Consider the following 22126-nt stretch of genomic DNA (forward strand, 5'->3'; position numbering starts at 1 on the left):
GGTGGTGTTTAGTGGACTCGGTGGTCTCTGAGGTCAGAACGGAACGGATTCTGTGATAAGCTGGCACACGCCGCTCAGCGGAACCCCCGCTGAAATGTCTTTGCTCCGTGATGCTGACAGCAGGAGCCCCCGCGGGCAGACCGGCTCACGCCGCCCTCCTCCCGCGGCCGGGCCCGGGCCGCGCTCCCTCAGGGCAGCGCCGGGGGCGAAGGCTCCGTGCCCGCCACACCCGCAGGGGCTGCCCCGCTCCGAACGCGGGGCTCCAGCTCCCCCTCCCGGCCCAGCCGGGCTGGGGGCGGGCCGGGGAGCGGCTCCGCCTCGCCCGGCTCTGCCGCCACTCCCGGCTCTGCCGCCCCTCCCGCACCGCCCCGGAAGGGGCCGCCCGGGCCCGGCTCTTCCGGGGGCGGTGGGTCCGGCATGAGCGACGTGGTGGAGCGGACGCTGAGCGCCCTGCCCGGGCTGCTGGGGCAGCACGACCCGGGCGCCGGCCTGGGTGGTGCCGGCGGCCCCGGCAGGGTATCGGCCTCCTCCCGGCTCGGGAGCCTCATCCGGAGCATCACGGCGCTCACCTCCAAGCACGTACGGGCTGCGGGGCCGGGCTCCTCTCCCTTCCCGCCCCGGGGGAGCCGACGCGGGGCTGGGCTGGGGGCCCCGGGGGTCTCCCCTCGGCCGCGGGGCTGAGCTCGGGAGCCCACGATGAAGCCCCCGATAAACTCCCCGTGTTTGTGGGTGGCCGCGTTCTGCTGCTCTGGGGCACGGGCCGGGCAAGCACGGCCGCTGTGCTGGAGGCGAGCGGCCCTGAGACAGGCACACGCTGCCTTGAGGAGAGAGGGGCAGCGCTGAGTGACCGTGTCTCCTCTGGTTCTTCTTTCGCATTTTGCCTGTGACATCTATGCGAGGTTAAAACAAGTTTAATTTTTCTAGGAAGAAGAAAAATTAATCCAGCAGGAACTAACCAGTTTGAAAGCAACAGTTTCAGCCCCCACCACAACACTTGTAAGTTCTGTTAGTAGCTGCAGGCTGTGGAACAGCACACCGAAGGTGAAGGACAGAGTGTTCTCACTCTTTATAAGACAGGTGGATGTGCAGGTTATCTGCATTAGAGATATTTAATCATCAGCATTAAAAAGTACCAATACATATGGTTTTGCAGCATGGTTAAAATGGTGAGAATACTGTGATTCTGATGGATGTGAATAAACTCTAACAATATGACCCTACTATCATTCTGTAGTTTCTGAAGTAATGCAGACAGCAAAGCTAGGTGATGAGCTGCTTCCATCAAATAACGCTCTTTGCAGGCTGACATTGTTCTTACAATTATTTCGTGCTTTTTAAGAAGCTGTGCTTTGTTGTATGCACTATTGTCGTGTCTGAATTTCAGGAGATGATGTATTCTGGTTTGAATTAGTTAATACATATGTCAGTCCCATGAGTGAGGATTTTTGAAGGGAAAAATGAAATTTTATCTTGCATGTAGTAGGAGAAACCATCCTAAGTCAGAGTAGTAATTGGTAAAAAATAATTTGTGTTAACAGTGTGATCATCATAATGCTTCAGATGATTAATATTTTTTATGTCGTCATAGTTAATCTACTGTTGATCACATGCGTACTAATCAAAATAAGAACTTTTTTAGGGGTAGAATAGGGGAGGTTCTGCCTTTTTAGCAGAAATTTAACACTGCTTTGCAGAAGAAGTGCATGGCAAAGAAAAAATTGTGAATACTGAGATGTTAGAAAATGCATGAATTCACGTGTTTCTAGGAGATAAAGTTCTCTGTTTCAGTGGAGCAATGAAGAAGAGCATAAAACATGTTGGACTTAAAATTTTCAATAAATTGTTTCTGGTATTTCAGAGACTGATGAAAGAATGCATGGTGAGACTCATCTATTGTGAAATGCTGGGCTACGAGTCTTCTTTTGGATACATCCATGCGATCAAACTTGCGCAGCAAGGGAATCTTCTGGAGAAGAGAGTTGGTACGTGCATGAAACTGTAGCCTTTACAATGTTCTCAAACTCCCAGTTTTAAAGTTTTTCAGGATTTATAATTCATGTCAAATACAACCTACTTAAGATGTTCCTCTGTTTTCTTGGTCTTGTTTCATGGTCTGTTACTTTTTGAAATTATCTAAATTCTTCACTTGTGAGGTGCTCTGCGTGTGCTTGCAGCACAGAAGGCAGGGAAATGAATTTATTTTGAATCATCGGTTCTTTCATTGTTTTGAATTGTGGCACCAGTAAACAAATAATTTAAGAGAATATTTGTTAAACACATCAAGCAGAAAATGAATTTCTGTCAGGATCTGGTTTATTTTCCAAGTACTAGTGCAAGATTAGATGAAGATGGTTCTGTCAGACAAGATTTTATGTTTTGATGCTTGTAGGATTTTTTTCTTTATTTTTGAAAGAGTTGTAGGGAATGAGGCAAATAGGGAGGCTCTTACAGCATAGAGGCAGAAGTTCCCAAAGAAATCTTGAAGGCTGGTTCAGATTTCTTTGAGATTTCATGGGATTGATTTCCTTTCCTGCCAGCGTGGCTATAAACTTGTTTCCAATAGGTGTAGTTTGAAGTATCTGTCAGCCTCTGTCATCCAGAGAATTTCCTTGCAGTTGCTGATTCAGCTGCCTAGTGAAGACATTTCTTCTTGTTTGCAGAGAAAATGGTTTTACTCCAAGCAATACCATGTCTGCATGCACAGAAGGAAGGCAGTGTCTTGTGGGATATGCTTGTTTGATATCCTTTGTTTGAATTTCTTCTGGATCATCCACTCAAGTATTGGTGTTTCTGAGAGAATCCATTACAAGTGATGAATTAAAGTTGCTTTTCCCTGAGTCATGAAAGTCAGTATACAGATGCCCTGGTAGGGATTGCCAAGTTTTGTCTTCGCCAAGCCTGGGAAGGCAAGTGATAAGCTGTTTTGAAGAAAACTTTGTGACTTCTGTAAGTGTCGAGAGCCAGTGTGTCTTGTTATTAATCAGATTGAGCCCTTTCCTTACTAGGGCTCTTTTTGAGAAAGGTTTGGTGAAGCAGCACTTTTTTGGTTTTGTTTTTAATGTCAGTTGCTTAAAGTTCTCTGGACACAAAGTGCCCTTAAGCTTTGATGTGATAAAAGGATCTTATGAAGAGAGTATGTGTGTGTTTTGGTTTCTTTTTTTTGTTGTTTTACAAGTACATGTGATATATGAGGGTAATCTTCTCAGTTCTTGGTCAGTATACCCGGGTTTGTATTGAGGAATTGTCAGTTGAGCTGGTCAAGATGAGTGACTCCTTTACCCAGTGTGAACCTTGATTCAGGAGAGTGAGCTCTCCCTTTTTGTATGTGCTAAGTTGATCATGGCCATGATCATAAGCAGATAGATCCAGCTGATAGCCCAGCCAATACAGTAATTTATTTTCAAGATATTAATTTTGATCCCCAAGCCCTGTATGAACCAAGAATTCTCTAAAATCTCTCTCTGAAGTACAGTTCTTGCTATAAGTTGTATCATACTTCTCCCTACCCCCCCACTGAAGTCCCTTAGTTTAAAAGCAGAGAGGGGCCTTGGAGAAAAAAAAGTTGCTGGCACGTTTCTTTTCCTGGGTTCTGGAATGGTTTCCTCATTGTTAAAAAAATAACATAGGAGTTCTTGGCATAGGATGCTAGATTTACTTTTGTATATTCCAAGTTGAGTATAAAATTCCTTTGAAGAGTAATTTTATTATTTGGAAAAAAAAAAAACAGCTATTAGGAAGTGCACTCGTGTTGTGTAGTCCAAAATTAATAGACTTTTCCCTGTGCAGAGAAGACGTTCGTTTTCCAGGAAGTGATTTATAATAGAATGGTGTTCTTGACTGTTCTTTAGCTGTAAAACTATTGTAATGTGTCTTATTTCTCACAGCTTATGAATTCTTAGCTGTTATTTGTTGAGCTTTACTGCAACTTAAATGTAACTGATTTGCCTGGAAAAAGAGAGTCTTGATATTTTAAACAGGAGCAACTGTTACCCTACAGGGATTTTTTGTTGGGTTTTTGTAACTGAGTTAACTCTTCTTGTGTTACACATAGTCTTAAAGTTTCTGTGATAAAGTTGCTTATTGCTTGAAAATAGTAATGAAATCTGCTTTCTTTTGTAGGTTACTTGGCAGTTTCTCTATTTCTACATGAAAATCATGAGCTGCTGCTTCTACTTGTGAACACTGTTGTGAAGGTATAGTGGTTTTGTAAGAAAAAATAAAATATCTTACAGGCACAGGAGAGGCTGTTTCCATGTGCCAGATGAGCCAGTGGGGAAGGACACCTGGTTGAACAGAGAGCTTTGGCTGCAGCTTGGTGGGGGGGGCTGTGGGGTGAAAAACTTGGACCAATTCTTCCCATTGTGTCTCACAACATCTAATTACTTTGATTAGCAAAGACGGTCTGAAATGCCTTTCCCTGCCTTTTTAATTTGATCTTGATGTTCTTGCTCTTAAAGCCATATTTTAAAAGTTCTTTCAGAGGAGATATGCCATAAACTTTACTTTATAAATGTGCCAATCTACATACATTCTCAACTCCAGGAGGAGCCGTGCATGCATATTGCAGTGTCTGCTGCCTTCTCTGAGCTCATCTGATGACTTTGACAGAAAATGGAAATACATTTTGGAGTGCCACTGAAAATCTATTACTGATGTCTCTTACATGGAGCAATTATGACTTATTATAACTCTTTCTGTGTAATGTTTACTTTTTTACTGCAGTAGGCCAAAGTCCCAGAAATTACAGATTGAAAGTGATGGTTGTTTTGTTGCTGTGATTGGAAACTTTTTCATAATATTTAAAAATATAGCTTGAAACTCACAAAGAATTAAACCAAAATAAGGTCTGAAACCTATCTGGGAGAGATGAACCAAGCAAGTTATATCAGCTAGAAATCTCACACATTTAATTTGTTTTGAAAAGTAATTGTAGTCTTCATAAGTTCATCCATTGGGTTTTTTTTGATATAAGGTTACAGTGAGCCATACCTACTATATTTGATTGTATTTAGGACAGACTGAGATTTTTAGTTTTGTAGAACGTTACTTGTAATTTGCATTTGCTTCTTAGGAAGTAGGTAATATTTTAGTGTACGGATAGGTAATTGACAGTATTATTGAGCTTGCTCATTTTAAAAAAATTCTTTTGGCTAAATCAAAAGCAGTGGAGAGAGTACTATTGAATTCTGTGGGAAGTGACTAATCTCCCTGATCCAGATAGAGAGTGAACATATTTTTGCAGTCATTTCAGTAAATAAAAATTGATTGTAGCTCTATGTGTTAATGTTGCACACATTTAAAATAAGAATGTAGTTCTGTAAGATGAGTGCGAGGAGCTGCTTGTTCCCTCTTCCTGTGGAGGAGAAGAGCCTGATGAGCTCAGTGAGAGCTGGCTCCTCTCAAATGTGAGCAGGATGCTGGCTGTGGGTGGGCTCTAGGGGGATAGGTCCAGCCTGCTGGTGAAAGATTTGGGCAATGTCTGTGTGGAATTTAAAAGTCTCAGGAAAAATTTGCTTTCTTTTATGTAACAGGACTTGCAGAGCACTAATCTTGTAGAGGTGTGCATGGCATTAACTGTTGTCAGCCAGATCTTTCCACGGGAGATGATTCCAGCTGTTCTGCCCCTAATAGAAGACAAGCTTCAGCATTCTAAGTATGTATTCATTACAGAATTTCAAATGGCCTTGTACAGCTGAATAACTTAATTTTGTAGGTAGTTTTCGTAAACTGATGTTTCTTCTCTCAGTTGGTCTTTTCTAATCATCACCTTTAGAAATGAATCCTCTCCTTGTGTTTTTTTCTTGGATTTTTGTCTCATTCATTTACAGCTTGACTGAGTATTGAATAGATAGCAAATTTTCTCATAGTCAGTGTGGATAGGTAAATGTAATTGAATTTATTTGCTGGAGTCCTTTTAACCAATATGCATGAAGAAGTGTTTGTTGAGTAGGTGGGGAAACAGCTCCAGATCCTTGAACTTCACTGTTACTTTTTTCATAAAGCTCTTTAGAGAAACTGATAAAGATGTATCTGTGGATACCCTTGATTTGTTTGAATTGTAGTTTACTATATCCCATAAATAAAGAAAAATGCTGTAATTATTGATTCAAAAGGGAATTGCAGAATGAATTAATTCAGTAACTTCTAGACATGTATTTTTTGGATCACAGCAGATGAGTCATGGCCTAGTTAATTTTTGATTTGGTGAACATTGTTTTAAATCATCAATCTGACATCCATCCCTATTAGGCTTTAAACTTGACTTTGTCACTTCCTTGCTTAGGTGGTATTTGCAGAGTCATTTGTTACCAATGTGTAAAACACAAGTTCTCATATCTACAAATCACAGTCTGGGGTCTGGCAAGTTTTTTTCTAAAGTCAAGTACTTTAAGTACACTTGTTTTGTTAAGTGTAAATCTCATTTCAGGGAAATTATCCGAAGAAAAGCTGTTCAAGCTTTATACAAATTCTATCTCATTGCTCCTAATCAAGTTCAGCACATCCATGACAAGTTCCGGAAGGCTTTATGTGACAGAGATGCTGGAGTCATGGCTGCTTCTTTGCATATTTATCTGCAAATGATTAAGGTAGGCAAAAAATTAGAATTAAATTCTAATTAAAATTAGAATTATTTCTTAAATTTTAAATACACAGTGTGCTCTACAAAGGTTTTGCAGAAAAAAACTCATTTGTAGTAGTTAGAAAAGTTAAGTTATGTAGACGTGTGTTACGTTTGTTTCTGCCAGTCCTTCATTTAGCTGGGCAGATCCACTTCTTCCAGGATCTGAATGCTCAGCATTGCTGGGTCCTTAGCTAGTGGATCTAAGTCCTACAGTGGGTTAAAGGGAAATTTCCTTGTAAATGTGTTACACCTGCTCCCTTGGCAAATGTGTGAGAAAAGAGCATAGGCTTAAAGTGAAGAGCATATGGGTGCTGAGGGTTGAGAGCAAGTCTGATTTAAAGAAATGATGGCATCAGTAGATATTTTGATCTTAATCAAGTTGTGGATTATTTTTACTATTGAGTTGCTGTATTGAAATATTTGAGTTGAATTTAATTTTCTTTATGTAGGAAAACTCATCTGAATACAAGGACTTGACTGGGAGTTTTGTAACCATCCTGAAGCAGGTGGTGGGAGGAAAGCTCTCTGCTGACTTCAACTATCACAGTGTGCCAGCACCATGGTTACAAATCCAACTTTTAAGAATTTTGGGGCTGTTGGGAAAAGATGATCCAAGGTAATTGGATTTTTCTCTGTAATTAATAATTTGAAGTGCAGTAACAGCCTGCACCTCATAGACTGTAAGAGGCTTTCAGTGTCAAAATTCTTGCACATTTGTTTTTAACCAAGATAGTGAGCAGATTAATTTCTGCAAAAGTAGTTTCTTAGCTTCTGGATTGTCTAAACAATTGATTGTTGTGGAATATGATTAAAATGTAATTTTACTGGGACTTCTATTGCAATGTTACCAAATAAAAGTGAAGATCTGGAGTAAAGCTATTTTTAAAAAGTGCTGCCATTTTGTTTTGTGAGGACCCAGTTGTCTGTGATCCTTTTCCTACTGACCTGTTTATTTATGCAAGCAGTAAGGGAAGTGTTTTGTTCTTATAGTATGGTAAATGTTTCTTTTGAAAGCTTCAAGCATCCTGTTAATTGCCATTTAGGATCATGTTATAGAGCTCTGCTGTGTTATAGCAAATTTGTGAATATGAATAATGTGTTACAGGTTTCAATAATAGCTTTGAACTGTTTGGCAAAATAAGATTACATGCTTATTAGTGGTGCAATTAATTGTAAATATTTTCTTAAATAGGACAAGTGAATTGATGTATGATGTTCTAGATGAATCTTTAAGAAGAGCAGAGATCAATCATAATATTACATATGGTGGGTAAGGTTATTTTATGTAATTATCAATATTTGAAAAGATAGAAAATGAGTAGTTAATTATGCTAAAATAATTACACAGTACTTTTGAAAAATCTGATTATAGTCTTAACATTAATTGTATTCTCAAGTGTCCATCTAGTAAATAGTAGCACATGTGATGCATTGCTGTACAGCATTAGTTTTTTATCATTGAAGTAAAACACATCTATATATGGGGAATTCTCTTTGGCTCAAAAGCGTTTATCCTGTGTTTGCATTGACCCTGCCCTTAAATACTCAAAGTCAGCTGCTTCATGAAAGCTTTTATTGGACATTGCTTAAGTTGAAATAAGCAATAAAAGAAAATCCTGCTGATACATCTCTGTGTGGTAGAAATGCTTCGACTTCTCTTCACTGCCCTGAGAAAGGCAATAGTGTGGAAGGAGACTGTCAGTTCTTTGCAGCTCTGTAGGGCTTCTCCTCTGGGCACAGTTAATAAACATTACACCTCCAGAGTTCAGTGACTGTGCTGCCTGTGAAAGGATGTCTTTGGCACTTGTCTCAATTGAAAATTTCTAAAACGTAGCAGAAGGTTCATTTTGGTAGAAGTTCATTGTCTTCTCAGTAGAGAAAGCTGGTTTTGTTGCTACTACAAAGCAAAAGAAATTGTTGCACTGTTAACTTTTTTCCTACTAAAAAGTTGAGCAATTTGTCTTTTTTCTTTGTCTTCTCCTCCCAAGGTCTGAATACCTCCCCAAAATCCCTGTTCTGATGCTCTAGAAACATACTTTAAAAGCTGTTTCACTACTAAAAAAACCTACCACCCCATTTTTTAAATTGTAAATAAAGCCCTGCAGATGTGCCAGAGTCCCTGTGCTAATGGAGAGTGAAAATTGATACTTTCTTAAAACAACAGTGAGGGGTGAAACAAAAAAGGAACATGTCTCAAAGCTGAAGATGTCTAACATCATACATATGTAGTAAAGCATTGTATAACCCTCACTTCCATGAAAAGGGGAGCTTTGGGGAAGTATTCTCTTTTAGTAAATAATAAATGAAGCATCTGTCAGATGTTTTAGAGTATTCAGCTGATTGCTTCTGTTCTTTTAGGCAAGAACATACAAATTATTGGGAGGTGTGTTGACTTTTAATACAGACTGTTTGCACTTGCCAAGAGTTAAACGTTAGATTTGTTTTGAGCACTTAAAGGGACAAAGTGGGCAGTTCATTATGATTTGTACAAAAACATAGAATTTACGTATGCAGTTTTTGTTCACCTATGGCAAGCATTTTATAAAACTCTAGTTGACAATTCCAGACAAAATAAAAATATAATTCTGAGTGATTGCTCTTTCTTATAAAAAGTCATTGGTTATGGCATGTTTTACAGGCAGTTTTGTTGTGTGCTAGTCTTTGAGATTTAGTCTGTAATGGCTAAGGAAGAGAAGGGGTTGTCTGTTGGACAGTTCAGTTAGTCACTGACTTGCAAGAACAACATGATGATTTTAAGCCCTAATTAACTTGGGAGACTAACTTGGTCTGAATCTTTGCCCAAATTGTTGCCATAAAGGAGTAATTACTTTTTGTGTATTGTTCAGTTTACTTCTAGATTTTTCCTCAAGCAACTGTACAAAGCTGTTGGGTTTTTTTCTGGTTTTGTTTCTGTTTTGATTTTTTCATTGGTTCTTTTTTTTTTTTTTTTAACAATATTCTTGGGATGATTTGGACTGTTTCTAGTAGCTAAGAAATGGTATGAGTTACCAAAAATAATTTGTCTCAAATCCTTTATAGTTGCTTGTTGGCTTTCTGAAGACTGTCCCAGTCCAATGCCTTGAGCAGCTGTAGGAGACTTCAAAGTTGGAAGAACTTTAAGGACAGAAAGTTGTATGCAGGGGCTAATTAAAACATGTATGTACTAAAGGAGATAGACTTTTACCTGCTTTTCCTTCTGCCAGATGGTACTCTCTGGTTAGATTCAGTGGGAGTGGGATAGCACTGCCAGTCCTTGAGGAACACTGAGCTCGTTTGTTTGTTAAAAATTTTGGATTATAGAATTATTCAATGCACATTAATTATGTGTCTTCTCCTCCTGCAGCCATCTTGTTTGAATGTGTCCAAACAATTTATACCATTTATCCCAAATTGGAATTACTTGAAAAGGCTGCCAAGTGCATTGGAAAATTTGTTTTGTCACCTAAAATTAATTTGAAATACTTAGGTAAGGATACTTGGTTTCATTATGCTGTCTTTACTTTGGCCATAGTGGTAGCATTGCTTTATATCACTTGCAATCACTTACATTCCAGGTTTAAAGGCTCTGACCTATGTTATCCAGCAGGACCCAAACCTGGCACTTCAGCACCAGATGACAATAATTGAATGTCTGGACCATCCAGATCCCATTATTAAGAGGGAGGTCAGTGAATTTCTAAATGTTAAAAATTGAGGTAATTGTTAAGGTGGAAAATCAGGTTTGTAAAATGAGTAGTATAAAAATGTTATGTCTCCATAATGGTGAGAGAGCAGTTACAAACACTGTTGATGTGACAAGCTGTGTACAGAAGCAGTGTATTTCATTTAAGAATAGTTGCTCAATTTGGTGTTCTAAAGCTGCTGTTTTGCTGCTTCTTTTTTTGAGTCATCAGAACGAATTATTTTTTTTGTGCTTTCTCTTTCAGACTTTAGAACTTCTCTACAGGATTACAAATGGGCAGAATGTAACTGTCATAGTCCAGAAGATGCTTGACTACTTAAAAGAAAGCCAAGAAGAATATGCTATCATCAGCTTAGTTGGAAAAATAGCAGAACTAGCTGAGAAATATCCTTTTATTTTTCTGAACTAGCTGAGAAATATCCTTTTATTTTTCTGAAACTTTGAAGTCAGGGCTCAGGCACCTGTAGCATTGATACCTATCAAAGCATCTTTCATGATCTTGTGAAGTAGGAAGTGTTAGAGCTGTGCTTCCCATCCTTTCAAATGCAAAGGAAGTATACAAAAGAAAGCACATACAAAAATGACTACAGTGTTTCTTATGTTTCGCTGAGAGAAACTAATTGCACACAAATTCTGGCTTTGGAGTTTAGCATTAAAACCTTGTGTTTTAAATTCAAACTTTGAAGCCTTATACCACTGCATAGAGAGAGATGTCTCAGTGCTACCTGTGGTGCTGTTCTGTAATTGTGGGACTGATCTTCCCTGATAGAACTCTTCATTGGTGTATGGATTTTCAGAACAGCACACTTTGATAGAAATAAAGAAAATATTAAAAAAAAAAAAGCCATAAAATATGAAGGTAATAATTAGGGATTTGGTTTATGATGGGCTTTACTGTTAGACCTGCCACTGCCTGACTTCTGTGTGTGTTTTTGTCTGATATCTTGAGTTGTAAGCTTTTGATAACAGAGAGCTGCCTTATCATCCTGTTTGTGCAGTGCTTGGCATGGAGTACTGTACTAAAAAAAGCTCTGTTGTCCTGCAGTATGCAAAAACGATGCAGTAATTCTGAAATTTCCGTGCTGTTAAAAATTTCCATTCATTAACTGTGTGTTTTCAGGACTTGTCTGAGAGAAGGCAAAAGCCAGCTTTCAAAGTAAGCAAAGGCTGATCAAAAGTAAAATATATTAAAAAAAACCAGTGCAGATTTATATGGAGTGCTTTAAAATGTTTTTGTAAAGTTGATAAATCAACAGCAAAGCACTGCTGAAAAGAACTGTTTTGTTATCATTGATCAAGTGGTGCTGGGTAAACAAAAGATAATCTGGAAGCCTAGCACAGGACAAGTGTGAGCTTAAAATAGACTAGGACAAATGTGAACATATCTGCTCCTAATGCGTGAGGCCTGCATAAACTCAACTTTTTCAACAGAGTAACTTCAGGCTTTTCTAACTGATCACCAGTTTTCATTATGTTTACAGGAAACACTTCCTAAAAGATACAGGAATATTTCCTCTTTAGTTAGGTGGAGCTGATATTTGCCCATCAGATCCCCAACTTGCTGGGGAGATCATGATGGGCATTCCTCTGGAAATACACTAAAAAAGAAAGAAAAAGTTATGCCTTAGCATTTCATTCCTTAACATCTGGACACGTATGCCCCTAACAACGAGTGGTTCATCCAGACAATGAATGCTGTGTTCTCAGTTGGAGGTGATGTTGTGCATTCTGATATCCCAAACAACTTCCTGAGGCTGTTGGCTGAAGGTAACTCCCCACATGCTTTGAAGAATTAGACGTGTTCCTTAATAATCTGGATTTGTTTTTTTTTCTTAAAATGTACTTTGAAATATTTGGTAGGATATGTTATTTGAGTTTCACAGAGACACTGCTGTTTTCTGTCTAGGATTTGATGATGAAAAAGAAGATCATCAGCTACGGATGTATGCAGTACAGTCTTACTTGGCATTACTTGAGGAGGAAGATAAATTGTATCCACAGAAATTCCTTCAAGTTATGAGTTGGGTAAGGTAGAGACAGGGTCAGAATTCTGTACACAGATTTGAGGAAGCTGTCAAAGGTGATAAAGTTTTTAATAAATATTTATTAAATTTTAATTTTTAGTCACTTTTACTTAAAGTCAAGCTAACATGCTGAAATCTATTGTAGTGATTTCTTTGGTGACTGAGCACTATTAACTTGTTGTTTGTGGAAAAGCTGACTTGCTCCCTTTTATGCAGGTGACTGTTGGAATGGCTTAGCAGCCACCTGAATCTGACTGCATACTGAGAGCCTTTCTGTCTAAATCTAAATTAGCCAGATGTGACTGTGAAATGCTCTTGTAGCCCTGCAAATGACTGGCCAAGTGCTGTTCTGGTGTTATCTGATCCCTGGGGAAGCTTCAGCTCCCACCCAGGGGAGAGGCTGCAGTTTGAGGAGATGTTGGTTTGTCAGGGCCTAGTTATGTTTAGCTTTCTTTTCAAGACAGTTATTTGATTATTAAAAAGCCAAGAGTTGGAGTCTGTTGAGGTGAACACAAAGGTCACTTCAACCTTTTGACATGTGAAACACAACATGGTGAAGAAATAACTTGGAACATGTTTAAATAATAGTTTCTTGAATGTGAGATGGATTTATTGTTTTATTGGATTTATTTATTTAATCCTATAATCCAATTTCAAAACTGAGAGCACTGCTCTAAATGCATATTTTGTCTGTTCTTTGTGAACAGGTGTTGGGAGAATATTTCAGTCTTGTTACAGATGTTGATCCAGAAGTTATTTTGACAAAGCTGCACAGCCTGCTGAAGAAGACTTTTGTTACTTCAGAAACTAAAGCGTGGATAATGGCTGCAGTCACCAAGATAGCATCATACACTTCCTGCTCAAAAACAGTGGATGAACTAATCCAAGAATTCAGCAGCTCTCTGGATACATGCCTGAGACAATATGCCTTTGAATTGAAGCATCTGTGTGAAGACAAAGCTCTGATGAAAAGCTTGCTTCCATTTGATGCTAGTTGCAGTGACCTGGTGGTAAGACACATTCCATGTTCTTTTTCGTGAACCTCTTTGGAGTCCAGGGGGATGAATATTTTGGTAAAAAGGTATTTCCAAAATGAATGGTATTTGCAGCTCTCACTGGGTGCAAGTCTGCTTAAAGTGAGTTTCCAGAAACACTTTTTCAGGCATATGGGATGAATCATAGTGTTCTGTACTGGAAGATAAAGAACCATGGTGTTTTAGTTAAGTAAGCTGGAGTAACTTTTAGCAAAATTATAATTTCATACACTGGTTTATTTTGTCTTTTGTTTTTTTCAAATATGAGGTAGGCCTGCTTTAATGAGGCCTTTAGTACTGCTTTTGAATTCAAAGGGTTTGCCCCCTATTTAAAAACTACTGATTTTGACCATGAAATTTCCACAGTAAATGATGGAGAACATTCTGTCTATATAGTATCTTAACTGGTAGATATGGGAGATGTGACATGAAGATCCTGATTTGCTGATAAGACACCATATTCTTCTGGTAACATCTGGCTCACATAGAGCAAATATTTTCATTGCCTTTTCATTCCTTTAAATCCTGTGTAGGTAGATGCTTCCTTATCTTTTCTGGATGGGTTTGTGGCTGAGGGACTTGGTCATGGTGCAGCACCATATAAGCCTCATCACCAGAGACAAGAGGAGAAACTTTCTCAGGAAAAAGGTGACAGTTAACTGCACTTATTTAATACTGGTAAATTACCTGAGAAGTATTAACAATTAAAGTGAACAGTTAATTTATCTTCTTAAAATAATAGTATCTCAACGCAGCTCTTGTCTGTAGACAAGAGCTAAGTTCAACTTATATTTTAGTTCCACCTTTGTCTAGCTGATGTATATAGATTGTTGTTCTGTAGGTGAGAAAGTCTTACTGTAATCCTTGCTGACTTAGAGGATTTGAAATTTATGGGGATTATTAAAGTGAAAGCCTGACACGTCCAGCAGTACAGGGATATCTATTTTCAGAAAATAAATGTAATTCTTACTTTTTTTATGCCTCCTTGTAATTTTAAAATTGTTTGTCTTGCAGCTCTGAATTTTGAACCTTATGGATTGTCCTTTGCTTCAAGTGTGTCCTCATCTGGTGTCACTGGCAGACAGTCCCCCACTGGTTTATCTTTTGGCTCTGATATATCTGGGAATAGTGCTGAGACAGGGCACAAAGAGTGAGTTAATTTCTGTTTGAAGTGAAGTACATTTAAGCTTCTGTTCTTGTCATTATCATGGGTTTTTGTTGCTTCATTGCATGGAACTAGAAGGCATGCAGTTGAACTTGGAAACCTGTGTCACATAAGAAGAAAATCAGGTGGGGGCATCTGTGTAATAAATAGGAAAACAGCTGATGTGGTCAGACTCTTCTGCCACTTTCTCCACAGACTGAGTTGAGGTGATAGTGCAGTAAAATTGGGGCAGGATTGCCTGATGATTACATTGTTTACTATTTTTTCAGCTGTCTTTCTTTTTCTAAAGATAAAAGTGAGGCTAAGGTTTGCAGTGAAAGATGCTTCTTTTATTTTTAGTGCACTACACATTAATTCCATATCCATAGTTTCATACAAATTAATAACTTCATTTATACTCTACTAAACTGGTATGCAGGAAACCTTTCCAGAATCTTTATGTTTTACTGCTCACTCTTGTCTGTCAAAGCACCAAAGTAGTGAATGGTGTTTGAGTGTTGGCATGTTTTTATGGACATTGTCATATGGCTGATCCTGCTTTGTTTTGTTTGCCTGTTTAGGACAAATACTCTGAAACTTGAGGGAGTACGTAAGCTGTGGGGAAAAGAAGGTTACCTTCCAAAGAAAGAAGATAAAACAGGGAAAGGAAACGAGCCACAAACAGTGCCTTGTGGCAGCTTATTAGCAGGGCAGGTGGGGGAACCTCCTGCATTGCAGCCTGATCAAGGTGCCAGCCTGTCTGAGGAAGACAAAGAGAAGCAGCAGTTAGCATCAACTTTGTTCATCGGGCTGGGATCAAGTGCTGGTGTCAGCCTGGTAAGTGATTCTTTTGAGACTTAACTGTTTAAAGTTTACATATGGTCTTATTTAGAATTATAGATACCTGTATGCAAATGGAGATCAAATTAGTGATAAGACAACCCCACCCCCAAAAGTAATTTAAAAACTATTGAGAATGGCTTTTGCAGTGTGATATTTTATTGAAACCTGAAACAGCTTGATGAAGCAACCTCTGAGGCAGATCTGATTTGGTAACTGGAACTTGACTCTGTTGTGCTCCAAGTTTTAGTGTTAGTTTTCCTGAACAACTGTTCCTTGAGCCAGCCTTGTAGAGCTGTCACCATTCATTTGGATGTAAGGCTAGAATTTGACACCCTATGTCAAGATCATTTTTAATTTATGTATGGTAGTATGTGGAACATAAAAGAATTCACTATTAGGTAATATTTTAAGACTGGCATCATATTAGCCAGCTCAAATCTTGGCACTTAGCACTGGTTAACCAGATACTACCTTTGCTTAATTTAATAAGAGCTTTTAGTTTAAGAGGATCTTGAGTCATTCTTGCATTATAAGCTAATTTAGTACTCTGTAAGAGATACAGCAAACCCCTGGATCCATTAAAATGTTTGGAATCTGTTTGTATTTGTAATCTGTTTAGATTCCTTGGTCCTTCCTCACCTCCTCACTACATGGTATTAACAGTAACACAGCTGGTTGATAGGAACTTTTCCACCCATTTTTTGTTCTCTTTCCTTTTCAGATGGGCAAAGCAGACACAGTTACTCAGAAGTTCAAAAGGAAATCAAAGATAAATGAAACTCAACAGTTGAATGAGGAGGCATCAGACTTCCAAAACAGTGCTGCTTCAGATTTTGGTCCCTTACTTGATACAGTACCTATTAATGTGGAAGACTCTGAGGGAAGTATGCACACAAGGTTAAGGAAAGCTTCCCCTTGTTCTTCAGATATTGTAGAAGACAATTTAGCCTTTGAAACACCTCAGTCCCTCAGAAAATCTGTGCTGGATGACAGAATTTCAGCTAACAGGCTGTCACAGTCATCTTTGTTTGCTGATAGCAATATGGAAATTTTTCAGCCTTCTTCAAGTGCTCAGTGTGAAAGTGCCAGTGAAACACCATTGGTTCCTTCCTTACCAGAAGAACTTGAGGAGCTTCCTCACTCTGAAGTAGTGACACTTTGTCAGAGTGATGCCTTAGCTCTGCATTTATGTAAGGTGTGGACAGATGACTCTCTGTTGCTCATTGTTTTTGTTTCAAATAAAACCACTTCTGCACTTTGTGCTGTGAACTTAGTGTTTGAAGAAACAGAACACTTTCAGGTAAGAAACTTTGTTTCCATTGTATTTTAAATTCACTTAGAACTTCTTGCTTTTTGCTTGCATTTAACTGTGCAGTGTTTGGTTTAATGTGATAGCCATGCATTTTTCCAAAGTATTTCCTTAAAACCTGTGGTACACTTGTTACACATAGCTTTAAAAGGAGGTGAAAGAAATCTTGCTATAAACTTACTGGCTATAAAAGTTAGCCTCTCACTTCTTCAATTCACCTTGGTTTTGTTTGCCTCTGTGTAACGAATATGTGTGATTTTTCCATTCTGAATGCAAAGACTAAACCAAATGCAAACCTCACTGCTCCTGCATGGAGTGGTATGACTTGAGTTCACCTCACTGTGTAGCTTTCTTTTCTCTGGGTGTGCAGTCATTTGTGTTTACCTGATAAGCAAACATGATGCTTTCCTGACACCAAATTTGTGTAAACTTCTTTCAGTTTTTTTTTCCAAGACATCAGTCATGGTTCACTCTCATGCATTTAGTTGAGGGTGCAGAGGAGTTGATCGGTTTTTTTTTTTTTTTACATTGGCTACATTAGGGATTTAAATATGATTGGTAAAGGCATGTTAATAGTCATAATTAAAACTTCATTTAAATATTTGGAAAGATATTTAGGAATTGCCAATTGCCAATCCACAGATTTTGCTTAAAAGAAGTGCAGAATTATTAAACAACTCACCAAGTGATAACTGGATAAAAATAATTAGGTGGATTGTTTCTTTTAGAATTGACTTAATCAAGGAACTGCTAATTGGTTATGGAGTCCCTTTCCATTTCTGACTTGACTCAAACTTGTCTTGGCATTGACAGAGAGTGAGCATCTCTTGTCTAGATTTTTCTTGTCATTCACTTAAATTCCCACCCAGACCACCACCATAGAATTTCTGTTACCAGTTTGTTTGGAGAGCCAGGGACTGTTGAGTAATCTAGAAATCCTTCTTTTTATTAGGGATGTTTTCTCAACTTCCTGCTTTTGCTGTATAGCTTGATGTGATGCTGCTTGTATATTAGTTTATGTTGGGACTGAGCTACTGAATTCTGGTTCTTGGTGCAGTTCTTTGGAGCTGGGAGAAGCCAATTGTCAGAGATCAGTTTCACTGGTGCAATGCATCTCGTAGAATGTTTGTAGGTGTTAATGACTGATTTATCCTTCATGAGGGATGAGATATGGTAGCTCTGTTCACTTGTCAAATACTCCAAGAAAAATCAACAGAAATAAGAGGCACTTACACAGTTTTATAGCTGTATCTGAATCACTTGCACAACTTGACAGCAAGACTTATATTCTTTATTCCTTTTATGACATTATATAGATTTTGGAGAGTGCCACCTCCCAGTTTCCTGTAATTGAAGCTCAAAGTGTGGAACATTGCCAGAAAAGTGTGAGGATGAACCAAGTCTGTACACAGGCAATTCTTCCTGGCTCTGTTAGTTACCAGTCAGAGATGGAAACTCGCCTTGAATTTTCAGTAACTTTTTCATTGGTGGACTTCATCAGGTAAATAAAATAAGCTGCAGTTTTTAAAAACACTTGTATACAACTCAGTATTAGACAAGGGTAGGATAATTTGGGTATTGACTATGAAAATATAAGGCTTCACCTTGAGCAGCTAGTTCAAATCTGAGATGGCTGGTAAAGATAATAAAGGATTGTTTTACACTTGCAGAAAAGGGGTAAAAAAAATACAAGAAGTACAAATGCAGGGAGAATATTGACTGTAACTGTTTTTAAGGAGGCTAACAGAACAGAGAACAGAAGGACATGATGCTTTAAGATATGGCATAATGTAAACATGTCAAGAGGAAGCAAGTGTTTTGAATGCAGAAATCAGAACATTGTATGAAAAGGTTGACTTTTGCAGAGGAAGAAGAAAGCTTATTTTCATTTTTGAACACTGCATTTATTTTAGGAGTAGGAAAAAACAAGTGTCCTTTGTCCAACAGACTTTTCTTTTGAAGTGAAATTTGAAAATTATTTTTTTTAAATTCAGAAATCTAAAGCAAGGCATAGAAACATCTTTTAAATGTTAAGCTGGAAAGAGGAGAGATTTGATTAGACTAATACATATTTACTTATTGTGTGCTCTATTGTCCAGTTACTTCCATATACAGGATTTTTTTTGAGACCAAAGATACTCTGATTTATATATATTATTTGGCTAAGAAATGTGGTGTGAACTTCCTTTTAGGCCAATGGAAATGACTACAGAAGACTTTGGGAAGCTGTGGTTGTCTCTTTCCAATGATGTGAAACAGAATATAAAAATGTCATCTTGCCAAGATTCCTTTCCAGCAGCCCTGGATACACTGCAACAGAAGCTGAAACTCCACAGAGTTGATGTAATAGGCAAGTGAAAGTACACTGTAGGGTTGCTCACAGGAGAATTTGTCCCAGGAAAACCTGGAAGAGAGTATCTTACAGGTTAAGGGAGGGAATGTTTGGGAGCATGGTAAACAAGGGATTGGTGTCCCATGGACTTCATTCATGGACCCCCTCACTCAGGGATCTGTGGGAAAGTGATGTAAAGGTACAAATGTTCAGCAAACAGTGGATTTTACAAAGGAGAAAACTTGCACTGTGAAGAGTTTTGGGATGGACAAAAAGGGAATGAAGCTCTGTGACAAATACAAAGCTGGGATTTTGGCATGATTTGTGGTGATGTGTTCCATGAGTTAGAGGTAAGAGTAGGGGAAAAGAGCAGACATGGAGTGTGACAGATGCATTTTCTATCAAGTCTGCTGTAGCAGTTGTTGCTTGCTAACTGTTCCTTCATTTTCTCCTGTGGTCTCTCAGGTAACGAGGGAATCCTGGCCTGCCAGCTCCTTCCGTCTGTGCCCTGCCTGCTGCACTGCCGCACTCACTCAGGGATGCTGGCCCTGTGGTTCAGATCCCCTTGTGCTGCTCTTCCGGATGGTTTGCTCTATCAGTGTCAGAAGGTGATGGAGGAATCCTGAGAACAATAGTGCCTGCCTTAATCTGTCTGGTGTGTGAAAGCAAGTCAAAGATTCATACAGTTGCACAGATAATTACCAAAGCTAAACTAAGATACTGCTTCTTCAAGTATTAAAAGTTTTCTTCCAGCTGGCAATGTCCAAGTGGACTTGTGGGGGGGAAAATGGTGACCTAAATTACCCCTGCAAAAACATGCTCAGGACTGTACAGTACATTAAAGTATTGTTACCTGTGTAAGTGACATGTATATTAATTTTGTTGTAAATGACTGAAAGTATTTATTTTTATTACACAGCTTTTATAGATGCCAACACTTATTCTTCATGGCAACTACTTAAATATGATTTTGAAGAAAACATATTTCCATTATGAGGTCAGACATGATTGGTTATTTAATTTTATTTTGATAATTTTTCTAAAGCTATTTTTAAGCACTGCTGGCAACAAGACCCATATTAGTGGTTATATAAAATGACTTATGTAGCAACAAATATATGGTTTTAAAACAGTTAAAAGATTCTAGGGAGCAAAACACTTCCCATGATCTTTGATATTTACCATGGAAGGGATAACATCTAAATAGGTTTTTGATAGGAGTCAGGCATGTGAAATTGTTTGGGAGCACCTCCTGGGGGATTAGCTAAAGCCCTTCAGGTTAGTTCCTGTCTGCAGTTCTTCCTGCCCCATAGCTCAGTCACATTCCCTTTCCATAGGGGTCTGTGACAGTCACTGAGTATCTGTGCATGTCTAAGATCAAGTTCCATGTGGGTCAGCTCTGAGATGGCTGAGGCAGGGGCACTTGGCTGTGGACACAGTGACTCCTTGATTGTTGGGTAGTGAACATGTTGATGCTTTCCAGTTGACCCTATAAATTTAATCTGGCCAAAATTCCTGAAAATTCACAAGGGCAAAACTTCCATTTATTTTTACTTCTAATTATTTATAGCCTCAGTATGACTCATCAAATGTCTGACTTGCAGAGATGTGTCTGTGTTGTGTGTGCATGCCTGGGAACTGCAGCAAAGCATGAGGGATTAAATCAGAGCAGCAAATGTGGAAAACGTGTCTGAGCAGATTGTCTCCTCTTCCTGAAGTAACCTCACAATCTTGAAAATCCAGCAATCTTAATTTATTTAGATGCTAAATGAAAATTAGTACTGGTTAGTATTATTTATAGCTGGTCACGTTTTCTATTTAAGCATCCAAGATTGTACACACAGTTCAGACATGGTACAAAGGGATTCTGTGGTGGAGTTCTCTACTTTGTGTGTTTAATAGTAACAAGGAAATTCTCACATGTCAGCATTACTGATTCTCACCTGATAAGCACTGGTTGTAAAGGGAAATAAAGTATTCTTTTACTTTGATGTTTTGGTAAATGTTCATGAAATGTTGTAAGAATGTTAATGTGCTGATAGCAATTTTTCTTTTCAGTCAAGTTACTTGTGTTATCACAAGTATAACCATCCAAGCAAAATTCCTTTTTTATTGTTCTTTCAGTACCCTCTTACTAAGGAATTTAAAGTGCACTGAAAGTGTAAATATATTTAATGTTCTGCATACTTAAATGTTTACTTGGCACTTCAAGACAGTTTATATAAATGAAAACTGATTTATAGTGGAATAATTTCCAGCAGATGGTTTCCCTGCTGGTAAATCAGACTTGTGTTATGCAATTGGACTTCTGTAATTATAGGAACTCTGATACAAATATCTGTTTGTGGCCTATGCATTTAAACCATTTCAGCAAGGAGATGTTCGATGTCCTGGTGTTCAAAGAACTGCAAAGACAACAATGCCTTCTACTGTTAATGTAATGTTCTCTGTAACCTTTCTCACTGTATGAATAGTGTATGTGAAGGTGTCAGTATTCTGATTCTAATTGCTTTATGGTATCATCACTTAAAGGAGTTTGCAGGGAATTGTACCTGTGTCAGTCATTATTTTTGGATTGCCCAACAAATACTATTCTGAATCTATCACCATATTTGCATTTCTTGCAGTTTAATAAAATTCAGTTTTATTAAAAAAAAGTTTGATACTTGTTAAATGTTCTTTTCCATCACATGTAGCACTGTTTCTGTATATTAAGAACTAGTTTCTATGTTGTTTCTCTTTGCATCTGATCAGTGAAACATCACAGAAGTCTTGAATCCATTAATAATTCAAATGTCTTGTTTTTCAGTTGGAGATATCAAAACATTGAAGGACTACACTTTTTAAGCAGCATTGTGTGCCAGCTCACATTATCCAATTTTTTGGAATACTGCCAGAGTGTGATTTTGTTTTTAGGTATCACAGCAGATTTCAGTATTTCTTGTTATTCACAGCTGACAGGAACAGCATATTTTTAAGTTCAGTGCAAGCATAAGGCAGTGCCGTGGAGTTGGGAGCTTGGGAAGTGTGACATTGGCTGAATTGAAGGTGGTTGCAGCGCTGAGCTGAGCCATGAGGCTGTTTGGTGTAACAAAGCTGCTGCTGTGTTCCAGGAGTCCTGGCTGAGCTGGAGAGC

The 22126-nt window shown here is 38.5% G+C and overlaps 1 protein-coding gene across 2 annotated transcripts; it reads left to right on the plus strand.

Moving 5' to 3' along the window:
* The first annotated feature begins 417 nt into the window (after positions 1-417).
* Positions 418-21664, plus strand: AP4E1 (adaptor related protein complex 4 subunit epsilon 1). 2 transcript variants are annotated; one of them, XM_053988733.1, is made up of 21 exons: positions 418-579; positions 925-996; positions 1859-1982; positions 4120-4193; positions 5532-5653; positions 6428-6587; positions 7072-7238; positions 7815-7888; positions 9966-10088; positions 10177-10286; positions 10549-10688; positions 11959-12071; positions 12211-12329; positions 13036-13338; positions 13896-14010; positions 14377-14512; positions 15088-15343; positions 16071-16649; positions 17975-18159; positions 18851-19008; positions 19456-21664. In XM_053988733.1, the coding sequence occupies exons 1-21, from the start codon at positions 418-420 to the stop codon at positions 19614-19616; spliced, it is 3453 nt and encodes a 1150-aa protein (XP_053844708.1). In that variant the 3' UTR covers positions 19617-21664. The 2 variants fall into 2 exon arrangements, with proteins under 2 accessions (XP_053844708.1, XP_053844709.1); XM_053988734.1 differs by having other exon boundaries at positions 504-579; positions 929-996.
* Positions 21665-22126: the final 462 nt, after the last annotated feature.

The sequence above is a fragment of the Vidua macroura genome, chromosome 12 (genome assembly GCF_024509145.1).
Source record: "Vidua macroura isolate BioBank_ID:100142 chromosome 12, ASM2450914v1, whole genome shotgun sequence".
NCBI lineage: Eukaryota > Metazoa > Chordata > Aves > Passeriformes > Viduidae > Vidua > Vidua macroura.

Excerpts from the sequence above, each read along its gene's own strand:
- AP4E1 (XM_053988733.1), top strand. The coding sequence starts at position 418 with ATGAGCGACGTGGTGGAGCGGACGCTGAGCGCCCTGCCCGGGCTGCTG. Across the intron at positions 7,239-7,814 it reads TTGGGAAAAGATGATCCAAG|GACAAGTGAATTGATGTATG; the intron begins GTAATTGGATTT and ends TTTCTTAAATAG. Across the intron at positions 12,072-12,210 it reads CCTGAGGCTGTTGGCTGAAG|GATTTGATGATGAAAAAGAA; the intron begins GTAACTCCCCAC and ends TTTTCTGTCTAG.